Below are 12917 nucleotides of genomic sequence, written 5' to 3'. Positions count from 1 at the left end.
ACCCGTCTAAAATGCTTTACTATTTTGGTTCTCGTTGTGTAATCTACTGTTACACCTTATGTTATATTTAACAGGGACATCGACAGGTTCCACCGGCAGCGGCGACCAAGCGGTGCCGCGGCCGGAGAGCGGGCCCGCGACGCCGCTGGACGCGGAGGCGCCGACGTCACCCAAACCCGACAACCTGCCCAGCCCTTCGCTCAAGAAGAGCTTGTTCAAGAAGGGCAATGAAGATGGCAGAGATAAGTGAGTAGAATAAAGATCCTTCTAGAAGATCTATGTAACCTTTATAGTAAAAGGGAAGGACCAAGCATTATCTTGGTTAGAAAACTCTTTGGATGCTAGTAGCAGTGGTATTTTAATAGTTTTAAAACTTTGATCCGAAGCTCCCAGGTTCGAATCCTACTCTGGAACGATAGGTCAACTTGTCCAAATAGTTTACCTCTCCGGTCGGTGTACCTTTCCAATAGGTATTCGTGACACATGAAATTGCATTCCTTGTATTAACCAATGGACTTGTATTAACCAGTATTACATAGCCGGTCTATGATAGAACACTGCAAACGGTAAGGGAATTTTGAAGGAATTCCATTCAAGAAGAAAATTCATTTTGAAGAAACCTGCACATTATTGGCTTTTAAGTTCACTGGTGTGCATTTACTGGCACTTAATGGCGGTTTTCGTAAAAATCATGTCCTTAAGACGAATAAGATGACACCAACAATAACACATTCCATAAGAAGGATCCTTGTACCCTGTTATCTTCTTAACCCTCCCGATAAGTAAAATTTACCTTGACATTGTATTTTTACTTTGATATAAAAAAATACGTATACATTTTCAGAGTATTGGAGACGGTGAACTTCGAACAGAAGTTTAGCACCTTGCCTCAATTCAAACCGGAGGCATGCAGCCCGAGCGCCATGGTTGTACCGCGAAGCCCGCAACTCTATCTCAGAAAGAAACACAACAAACTCGGCATCGGTTTGTACCCTCTTATTGCATATTCAAATTTATATTAACTGGTTAATCCCCAATCTAGGAAATAAAGGGCTTTATTATTATCATTAAACCTAGTTTCCACAAAATTAATTTTTTCTTTAATCTATGATGCGAAAATTTTCATATAATCGTACCAAGCATATTAAATTATCAAAAATCTCTTTCTGGAATAAAAAGCTTTTTTTTCAAAATCTTTTTAAAAATTTGTATGTATATTCTGAAGAAACGCTTTGACATTAAAAAGTTTGCAAACAAATAAAGATTTATATGATTTGCTATTTATATTCATAAATCAATATATTGACAGTACCTATATTGTATACTTAATTAAAATTGCGTAATTATTTATATTTTCCAGAGGAAGACGGCACGATAGTGTCGACTCCCCAACTAGAAGGAGAGATGATGAACGGCGCCAGCATGCCGACCCCGATCTCGTACGGGACTCCGCACACCACAACCAAACTGGTGGGGAACACCTTCTTCGGGCCTGATTTCAATCTTGACAACTATAGAGGTAGGACTTTCATTATATGACAAAATATTTTTATATATGAAAATCAGATACAGGATATCCAGATGGAATACACTTTCATAGCTAAGTCAATTTTGATGAAATTTGGTACGTATGTAAACTAAGAGTTATATCTACTTCTAAAGATGAGAGAGAGGAACTTCTACCTAATAAACTCAAAAAATACCAAACGAATTTTTATACGGCTTTCGCCGAAGATTTTACCCGAGCGAAGCCAGATATAAGATTCAAAAAATAAAATTTCCAGCGCCAGAGAGTCTAGAGGAGATGTCTCCGCGCACGCCGTGCTCGGGCGCGGGCGGGGGCGCGGGCGGGGGCGCTGGCGGGGGCGCCGGCGGGGGCGCGGGCGGGGGCGCAGCACGCGGCGAGGCGGGGCACCGGCGCACGCTGGAGCAGCGCCGGCACCTCGTCATGAAGCTGTTCCACGACCACGGCATGTTCCCCTCCACGCAGGCCACCACGCAGTTCCAGGTACCCTCAACACTATTACGGATTTCAGACAGATTCCATTCTACAAATCTGTTTGTTTAGAATTTCAAATAAAGTACATTTTCATTTGTAGAATTTCTCCAAACAGCAAAGATTTTTAATTATTTATGTATGTTTGTTTGGGAAGAAATTTTCAAATTCACAAAACTATAGATTATTTTAACACATTTACTCTTTCAGGCGACCCACATGGACATATTCCCGACGAAAATGTCTTTGCAACTGAAAATCCGCGAAGTTCGGCAGAAACTGATGGCTCAGAACAACCTCACGCCGCATTCGGAGGTTAACACACCTACCAGTAAGTCTATAATATTATAAATGTATTAATAGTAGACAAATATTCCCGTGATGAAAAGGAACCAACATTTAAAAAAAAAATGCAAACTTAAAAACAGTAAAAAAAATTAAACATGAACAAGAAATATTTATTTTTATTGGCAACTGTCATATAGAGCTATTAGTTCTTATTGGTTGAATAACAATTTATTTTTACCATTTTTCAGACGTGAACTCTCCAATAGTGACGTCGACGGCTAGTTAGCGATGCGGATACACTATCTCCATTGTGGTGCAAGAGTAGGCGAGTTGTTTAGCTGTTTACACCGACCCAGCAATGTAGGAGGTACAAATGTTTACAACCGCGCGTCGTTTAGTTTGAAGGTTATGGAAAGTGTGAAAATCTTTTGGCTTATATCAAGTGAATTCATAAAATTGATGGTTTTGTTATGCGATTGTATAAGGGTCTGTCAACGGCTAAATAATATGAACAGAAGTCTACATTGTATTGAGTGCAGTGGAGTATGTGTGATTTTAATTTGTGTATGTAAGAGGGCCTATTTTATTACTGTGAGGTACTTTTTAATATGACACAATGATGAAAATTCGGATATGAACGCATTTAAATTACACTGAATCGAATCAGTATAGAACTAATTGATAGTCGTGTTTTAATATCCAAATTGTAATTTTAAGAAAAAAATGTTAAAAAATCTATAAAAATAACTCTGTGAAATGATTGTGATGCGTTATCGATACTAATATGGATTATTTAAAAATCGATTTGAACGAAGGTCTATTCACATTAAAATGTTATGGAAATTAGTTAATGTGAATATACTAACTTTGCGAATGAAAGACTACGAAATATCGACTATTCCAATAGCTTGTCTAAGCTTCTACAGTTCAATGCTTTATTTAACGAAATATTATGATTTGAAGCAATAATTACTTTATTTCTTTTTAATCTGTACATTTAAGTTTATAGTGTGTTCCGTGCTATCGTTCGTACCTTTGAGAATGGTAAGGGAATTTAGACTCAAACTGTCCACTTGGACAAATATTGGGGGAATCTTATTTCGTATAGCTATAGGTGGAAGTTAGGGTTTCGGTAACGGTTATTGAATTTCGCGGTAATAATTAAAAAGTTATTTGTGACGGCAAATAACATTGGCAGTGTAACGGCGAGAAATGTTTATGACTATGATATGAAATAAAAGCGGTTTTACATACACGTACAGATAGTTTGCTTTATGATAGGTACGATATCTTTAATTCTTTCATGCTAATGCAATTTGTAATGTGTTCGTGAGTCATAGCAGTTTTGGAAGAAAAATAAATACAATATCCAACATGCTGTTAAGTGCCAAGATCGTACGTAGTATAAAGCAAGCATCTTATATCCAGTTCTGTCAAGTGGTACTGAACTGAGACCATTTTTATATAGTATTCACAGATTTGGACTGCATTTTATAAACAATATTGTTAGTCTAATTTTCCATTTAGTGAATAACACCACCAACACAGAACACCACGGTCATTTTGAACGCAATATGTTACAGTACAACTTGCCAAAGAGAACTTACATTCCTTGTATATATGTCTTGAATGGTATCGTCGACAAATGCATTCTGAAAATGATAGACAAAATAACCAGATTCTGTGAGTGACATTATTATACTATAAATGCCCAATTTTTGTTAACAATGTGTTTGATGATGTCTGTTACAGAGGCTTTGATTTCTTCTGTAATTTCCAGATTTTGGCACTTGTTGACGATACCAGTCGAAGGTATTCGATAGCCCTGGAACATCACTATGATTATAATTAGTTCATTAAAGGCTGTATGGAATTTTCGTCCAGACAAAAAAGAAAAAAAAATACAAAAAAATATCATCATTCGAAATGTAATTAATGCCATACTTATGTATTTATTTCTCGCTTTATTCCTACCCTTCGAGTAGGCGGTCATTAATGCTTATGTCATCAAATAAATAACACAATATTGATTGTAACTGGAGATTATGATCATAATTGCGTGTTTATTTTGGGATGCTATAGTATAATGCACAATTGAGTTTAATCATCTATCAGTAAGAAAAGGTTTTTGACATTTAATAAACTATCAATACAGTAGCTAATTGTGCATTAAACTGAACATCTAATTAGCTAGCACTTTACTCATTATGGGCACGATCTCAATACATTAATTTGTGTAATCTTATGTAAGTCCTTATTTGGGTTGAAGTGTATTTACGGTTGTATAATGTCGCAATATACTTGTAATGTACGTCCATTCTGCGAGTGTAATATTTTATTTATCGTATTCCACTGTTGCTTGCCTTAGTTAGGGGAGGGATATAATGACATGGTTAAATAAGGACGCCGAACTCTCAATGCAAAATATAGTCAGCCAAAATCACAAATGATCCACATTATTTACTGTTTTCGTTCAACTTTATTACTGATTTTTTGGTTGATTTTACATTTATTAGATAGCGTCGTTCGTTGATCAGTCTGTTATTTGTTTTTAGTTTCTTTGCATTTAAAAAGATTATAATAAACGGCTTTTGACGCACAGTGGTTCCTTGCGTCCTTGTTTTACATAGTGAGTACCAATAGTCAAGTAACGTGTACAGTACTTCCGTCAACGATACTCCTACGTTGGTTTGAATGCGGCAAAAAGCATAGAAATATACGCATGTGACACTTTATTTGTCGATTGGTATAAATATAAATGCAAAAGAGAAAAATATTCACAGAGCAAGTTGAAAATTGGTGCGTACAATATTATTTAAGTCTTAATTATTTTGTATCGTTTGTATTTATGTTGTGATGTTGGTCTTCCACATGTTTGAAAAAGAAAACATTTTTTATTAGATGGATATCTACTTATTTAATTATTTCTATGTACAGTGATTTACTTTTAAGCCACGCGGAGTGATTTTAATTACTTTTTGGATGCCATGTTTGATTAGATACGAGAAGTGACAAAATACGACAGTAGTTTGAGTATTTCAACTCATCTTTGCTTGTTGTGCATGGCTACATGGCTTCAATGGCTATAGCTGGTTAATATTATCTTAATAAACAAAAATAAAGCCCTTTCAATGAGTTGAATAATCAGAAACATAAATATTAGACAAATACAATACAAAATTGATATCGGCGTTTTATCTATCAGTAAGTGAAGTAGTGATCATTTTGGAACATAACGACAGTTGGTCAGCTCAAACATTAACGACACTAGATAAATCAATATTTATACAATAACATAATCTCACTGTAAATATTAAATTTTACTTTTAAACTAGTGTTAAGAGTTCCCGGCTCTCAAAGTAATTAAGTTTTATTTAGATAATGCTAATTAATAATAATGGAAGGAGAAATATAATATAATATATATTTGAAAATTTTCGGCCAATACAAATGTTATGTATATCAAAATTGTATTTTTAATGATCTCTTTGGCGTTATTAGTATTTAGACATTGCTTTAGGAGTCCGGAAGTGGAATGAATTTATTAAAAATTAAACGTAAGAGATATTTTCGCACTGTTAAACGTATCGTAATAGTTATAGCGTTGGTTGACATCGAGTTCTGTTGATTGTATAGCTAAAGCAAACATTTATAGTGCCCTTTTAATATTAACACTATTGTGATTACATTAACAATGACAACAGTGCTTGATTCCTGTAAATGAATTAAAGTACTACAATGTGAAAAAGAACTATTTTATCCACTCAAGCCTACAATAAATCAAGATAACTATACTAAAGACAAGAACTTGGTGTCAGTCATCGCATAGTCAATTGGTCATTGTCATAATCATTGTTGTTATACAACTCGTACAAGATATTCTATTTTATGAAGGTATGTCTTGATTAGCAAGTGATTGTATTTTTACAGGTCTGCCTATATTGAAGATGTTGTTAATGTCATTTTGAGACTCAAGGGCTCAGATTTGTCAAGATACCTAAATATTATCACGCCTGTTTCCCGATATGATAGTCACGTGTTACTATTAGTCAGTGGCAACTCTGTAATGCAGACCACCTATTTTTTTTGTAACGAGATAATACCTTCATAATAATAGTATGTCATTAATAAAGACGTTGTTACCAGTAATGTATGTAGTCATGTTTCACGATAATAGCTAGTCTGGACTTTTAAATTTCTCGATCCATTTTAGAGTGTCGTTTCCAGTATTAGACAAATATGCAATAGATAAACAATTATATTTGTTCAGATTTTAGATTCGATTTCTTTAGGCGCAGTACAAATATTTGGATTGTATTTTAATAGGTCGATTTGTGCATTATTATATCATTAAATGTAAGCCTCAAAATAATTATCGTGATAGCTCTGTGTAAACAGACCATACATTTTATACATGAACTGTTACCATAGAGCTGAAATTTTAATATTTGTACTACACCTGGTGAAAACAAATAATATTTAAATAAAGTTCTAAAATAATTGTATGAATAAGTAACATTTTAAAAATATTTCCAATTCAATCACGACAGAATAGTGTCAAATTTTAAATTATATGAAGCATATTTTGATATAATTACTCCTTACACGTGAATCAGCATAACACTTAAGGACCATTTATTTTACCAGTTGATTTAATAGTTGTTGACATCAATCTTTCAACAATTGTTTTATTTATATTTTAATAAATATATTTTATCATGTTTGTGTCTCCACACAAGTCTAATTTCAATGTGCACCTAAGGTTATGCATATGTTAAGATTATGTTGCAATAAACTAATGTAGAGTAAAAATAACATTTGTTTGACAGTTGTTGATGGTTTGTACTGAATGTTTTCAATTTGTTTCATGCTGTCCATTGGTTGTTGAGTACTTGGGTGGATGTCTCTAGTGTGTTATTATAATTGTAATAACAAATATGAAACAAATCGTAAAGGGGATGAGCTGCATATTACTAGTGCCTTATTGACTTTCAAACCTTAGTTGATTATCATTTTATTAAGTCTTTCTGTCATTGATTTTTGTGTAGTTTATTTCCTAGGCTTTGTTAGTCAATAAACAATGGATAATAAGCAGTTTGTTTATTAGACTGAATTCACTGTGTTGCATATAACAAATGTTAAATATTAAGGTTATTAGCAATTATTTCAAAAAGGACATTTTAAATAAAGCATTTCATATTCGTTATTTATTTCTTCTACATAAGGCATTAGTCTAATTGTTTAGTCAAAATGGTGTAATTGTAAATATCTTGTTTAGAAGTTTTATTTAGTGTTCAATTTAATGTATATGATTGAATTAGAAAAGAATCATCAGAAAAATATCTGAAATAAACACATAAGCAAGATTTTTTAAAATGTTTATGAATCCAACTTATGGACCAAATAAATGGCACTTTTAAACTTAGACATTGTAACAACAAACAAGCAGGCAGACATTGTATGCAGTATCATATTAGTAAATTAACCATAGCATTTGTGGACAGTTTGTTCAAGCATATTGGATCATTGTATGAACTTATGTTAAAACATAAAAACCTCGAACACATATCAGAATTTTATTTATTACTGTTTCACCCTACAAATAACATATACTAAATTTACACATTTTGTACTATAATTTGATTATTCTTATTTACAATTTATAAAGGTTTATGATGGGTTTGCGCCCGGGCGAAAAGGGGCGTAAACGTTTGGGCCCAGCAAAATCCATCTCTGAATAGAGACAAATTCAGGCATGATACTCCTGAGGTTAACCTTGTGTACTTGGCTATATATTGTCTGGTGTATCACATAATCAAACTATGCTTTCTAATGACTGCTTTTAGTACATTCACTATTCTTTTTAAGTGGATTGTTTATGGACTCAGTTTTTTGTCTGATTTTTTCGAAGAATCAATCTTTGGTTCTAAGGCTTTTATCAATAAATGTGGTTTACTCTGCTCGAGCATAGAAATACCAGCTTGAACTTCTACATCAGGTCCTGGGTCTGTGATAACTAAATATTTCAAAGCACTCATTCTGGATATAGCAATAATACATCCTACACATAATTTACAGCCACTGATGTCAAGGAACTCAAGAGATCTACCATTCTGTACAGCTATTCTCTCAAGACACCACACATCAACATATTTATTATTCTTTAGTGAAAGCCATTTCAGGAAATTCAATCCTGCTAAGTTCTCAATTCCCTCAAAGCGTATGCCATTGTGGTGAAATTTTGTACAATCTATTGCTTCCACATAGTGGCCCTCAACATAGCTAGAAGGTAAATTAAGTGTAAAAACATCTCCCGACACCCATTCTTTTGAGCCTTTCATTCTGAAAGAGGAAATTTCATATTACTGGAGTGAAGATTCTTAATTAGGTACAGGTTGCCAGCCCATAACCTTTATTCCCTAGTTTATTCTATCTAAGGGTGGTTGTAAGAATCAATCAAGATCTTTATTTTTTATTTTAAATATTTAATCAACATGTAACCTGCAGACAGACATGGACACATTCTAGAGTACTTTCTAGCATGCAACCCAATTATAGAGCTTTAAATAGGCTTACCCTAGAATGACTCTTTGACTTGAATTTTACAAAATAAATTTAAAAAAAATAATACCTGACTGCACATCCTCTATATGTAAAGAAATGAAGAGCAGCTAAGTTTGAACCTAGGGTTGCAACTCTCTCAGGCAAATGCTTTTGGTTCTGTATCTCTTGTATTACTTTCATGTCAGCCCACCATTGTCTTATGTCATCTATAGTTAGGGTTGGTAATTTTGATAATGCATACATAACATCTGCAAGAGAGAAATAAATAGTCCAATAAAAAAGCAGATAAATATTTTAACTCTGTAAAGTACATACTATATATATTGCCATGTTTAAGTGATAGAAGTGTCTGAAGAGCTGCAGAGCTGAGCAGACAATGCAAGTTGCATGTCATACATGGGTGAGAGGCGCAGGATAAAGGAGGATAGCATAAGTGACGAGGCATGAGCTCAATGGCTAAAATTATGTTGATGAGATATTACAACTTGGATAAAGTTTGAGAATTTGGACTGACATAACTATTATGAATATAACATTGAACATTTCCATAAAATGGAAGACCAATTTCACAACCCCTTTAAATATGTCGTAAAGTATTTGTCACTTAATGATAGTTTTGGGTCAGTACAAAAACTAAATTACAGTTTGAGTTACCTTACCTGGGCTAGGATTTTTCTCTATAAATGCTGAGAATTTACTTTTCCATTCCCCGTCTCGTTTAATCCAGGGTTTCCGCCATTCGGGGTAAGGTTTCCCTCGCACCATCCGAGTTTTCTCGCCTTCCTCATCTCGTTGATAAATAGATTTCTGTTGGCAATAATTTCGAGAGGTTAGGAAAAGAGGCCGATACAATTTTCCGAGGTGCACTACGCAAGATTTCATGTTAACCACTAGTAAGGTACGTATTTTTAAATTATAAATAATAGAGCCATGGATACAGTAGTAATTTCAAGTAAATTAGGTATAGTATTTATTTTATTTTCCAAAACGTTAGAGGATTGATTGGTTCTTAGAGAATAGAATCTAGATTGGTTGGATACCTAATGACAAATGACATGACAATGAAATGAATGAGTGAGTGATTATATCCTCCCTCTTTGAATGAATGAATGAATGAATTGTTTGTGACGGACGTTTGTTGCGTTTGTGCATAGAGTATATACAGCAGAGTAAATTATGTACAGAGTGCTAGTGCACCGAAATGCACTAGCACTCTGCTCTTTATTCCGTACAACTCGAAGTGAGCACTTTTTTAATACCTATACTACTTAATATTATATAAATGCGACAATTTGTGAGGATGTACGGTTGTATGTATGTTTGTTACTCTTTCACGCGAACTCTACTGGACGGATTGTTATGAAATTTGGTACACCCAAATGGTGGTCAAAATCCCCCACGGGAGCGAAGTCCCCCAGTATAAACTAGATGTATTAGTAAAGAAGACAGATGAATTAGTGACGTTGCACGATTGATTAACATTTGATTATGGAAGATTTTGATTGTGGAATGAATCGTTGCAGAATCTCATTACATTATGTTGTAGTCTAATGACTACACTACAATCAGTTTCCTAGAAACATTTAATGCCATCAAAAACATGCCGTATAAAACCCAAGTCTCGCAGCTCAGTTTTTCTACCGTAAAAAGTTGTGAGATCCATGTTACCAAGTCGCGTAATTTATTTAGTCCCTAATTAAGGGATCTTCTATCTTAAGTTATTACGCAAATTATCACCATTCACTAATACTCTTTTTCGCCTTTCTCATTTAAATTTTAGGACCATTAATTTCTTATAAGATACTCACCTAAATCATCCCACATCGGAAGGACTTTGGTGAGAAACCAGGTTGATGGCCCGTAGTGTTGTATCGTGACAATCTAATCATGCGATGGCCAAGTCGATCTATTTATTTAAAACCTAAAAGATTTTTAATATTGATATGATAATAAGTTGCGGCCGTGCCTTTTTTGCTCGACTTGCGGGGGCACTGCCGTGTGCCCAGATTTTTCAGAAATCAAGTCATTAGACTAAGTCAACATTACTACATCACTCGCTAAGCCGCCTGGCAATGGCAACACGTTCACAACCGTTAAGTTAGTGTATAGTCACGTGTAACCCTTTTCAGTCATAATCATCAGTCTAGTATTTGTAGTAAGTAGATAGTTGCATGGAATTAGTAGTACTAATTAAATAAATATATTAGGGCAAATAACACAAATTGAGCTAGCCCCAAAGTAAGTTCGAGACTTGTGTTATGGGATACTACCTCAACGATACTATATTTTATAACAAATACATATATAGATAAACATCCAAGATCCAGGCCAATCAGAAAAAGGTCATTTTCTATCATGACCCGACCGGGGATCGAACCCGGGACCTCTCGGTTCAGAGGCAAGCTCTTTACCACTGCGCTACCGATGTCGTCGTATTCCATGAATAGTTATGAGATTGTCTTGTGTGTGATGCCTATAGTGCATAACAGAGTACTTACCTACTAATTCCATAGCCCAGTGAGCTATCAATGTCACGTAGTCTGAAATATCAAGTCAGAGATGAAAATGCACGGATATAATACCTATATATATTTTCTCTGTACCTTCACTTACGTTCTCTACAGTCTTTGGCCTTAGATCTGTATCCAATTTACTGTGACTGTATAGTAAATGTAGTAAAAATATTTAACACTAGCTGGTGCCCACTGCTCCGCACGCTGTAGTCTTTTGATCCACGACCCACCGTGTTAACTAACCAATCACAATTACCCACCAGAATTGCTGATAGATAGCAAAGAACTCTTATTAAGCATCTAGTCATAATCACAATAGAACACCACAAGCATGTTTTCTTACTGTTTCTGCCACCTTAAAGCCACCTTGCGTATAATCATAGAGAATCCAATACCAAAGGCTCTGCCACTTCACTATAATCACAAAGCTAGTTATGGCTTTGTTCATATTGAACAAAGCCATAACTATCGTGTGCACACACCAACTACATAATTGACTTCCCTAATAAATAATCTCAAAGATCACACGACCACTTTGCGCGACAAGTGAATCTTCAAGAAGGCAACAACCACAGGCAACAACCACAGGCAACAACTCACCGAACAAGATTTGAATCCGACTCTTGTTCAACCGTTTCATTCATTCATTTTATTCGTTTGCTAACACTGCTACTGAATATTTTCATTCTACCTTCTACCAAAGACAAACTGTCACATGCATGGATTTAGTAAGTACTTCGTGAGTACCTATTAATTAAATGGTCACATGTCAGTGTGACGATATTGTGTTTTGAATGAAATCAGTTAACAAACTACAAACTAGATGGCGCTAGCAGCCACTTTTATAATACTCCGACAAATATTTATTTGCAACAACAAAGAAGGTCGTAGGTTTTGAATCCTACTTGTGCCACGTATGTTTGTATACTAATCTTGCTCATCTACAATAACTAGTAGTCATCGACGCCCACCTTCCTTCCGGTGAAGGAAACTACCACCTTGAGGAAACTTGCACTCTACTCGTATTTGATAAATTTATCGTCTAATGCGTGAAACTTGTGTATGAAATAGAGAATTCAATAGCAAATCACTCCATTATTATTGCCAAGAAAGTCGTTGTGTGTGTTTCATTATGACCAGGAAGTCGTGAGGAATCCTAACTAATATTATAAATGTAAAAGTAAGTTTGTTTATTACCTCTATTGATTTCTCTTGAAATTGTTCATACAAATAGTTTTCAGTGTGGAGAAAGACATAGTGTACCTTTCACCCCGGAAAAATAACTGTTCCCGTGGGAAAATACGCGGGCGAAGCCGCGGGCAAATTCGCTCTTGCAAACGGAGTTAAAAAAAAGGAGAGTACATAAAATTAGCCTTGATCTATAAGTACTTTAAGTAATATCTTTAACTTAAATATAGTACTTAACTACTAAGTTAACTCGTTTTATAAAAGTCATCAAGGAGCACTTTATGTGAACAGGCTGACCAGGCGACTAAACAAATTACTGCCGTTGTTGTTTTTTTTTAATAAAACAATATAACAGCTAGACCCAGCAA

At 34.7% G+C, this 12917-nt stretch overlaps 2 protein-coding genes across 5 annotated transcripts in view; one reads left to right on the top strand and one right to left on the bottom strand.

Moving 5' to 3' along the window:
- cic (capicua) overlaps positions 1-7850 on the top strand; it is a 28747-nt gene extending 20897 nt beyond the window's left edge. For all 4 annotated transcript variants that reach the window (XM_053759237.2, XM_053759235.2, XM_053759238.2 and 1 more), the window contains exons 26-31: positions 75-246; positions 845-984; positions 1361-1519; positions 1785-2008; positions 2207-2327; positions 2533-7850. In XM_053759237.2, coding sequence (XP_053615212.1) covers positions 75-246; positions 845-984; positions 1361-1519; positions 1785-2008; positions 2207-2327; positions 2533-2570 — 854 coding nt within the window. In that variant the 3' untranslated portion in view covers positions 2571-7850. The remainder of the gene's footprint in view (positions 1-74; positions 247-844; positions 985-1360; positions 1520-1784; positions 2009-2206; positions 2328-2532) is intronic.
- LOC128678021 (uncharacterized protein) lies at positions 7847-11824 on the bottom strand. Its single transcript, XM_053759239.2, has 4 exons — positions 11705-11824; positions 9508-9655; positions 8916-9096; positions 7847-8626 (listed from the first exon to the last, which is right to left on the bottom strand). The coding sequence occupies exons 1-4, from the start codon at positions 11822-11824 to the stop codon at positions 8161-8163; spliced, it is 915 nt and encodes a 304-aa protein (XP_053615214.2). The 3' UTR covers positions 7847-8160.
- Positions 11825-12917: the final 1093 nt, after the last annotated feature.

Source organism: Plodia interpunctella, chromosome 19 (assembly GCF_027563975.2).
Source record: "Plodia interpunctella isolate USDA-ARS_2022_Savannah chromosome 19, ilPloInte3.2, whole genome shotgun sequence".
NCBI classification, from domain to species: domain Eukaryota; kingdom Metazoa; phylum Arthropoda; class Insecta; order Lepidoptera; family Pyralidae; genus Plodia; species Plodia interpunctella.
This window is presented reverse-complemented; position numbering and strand designations above follow the sequence as displayed.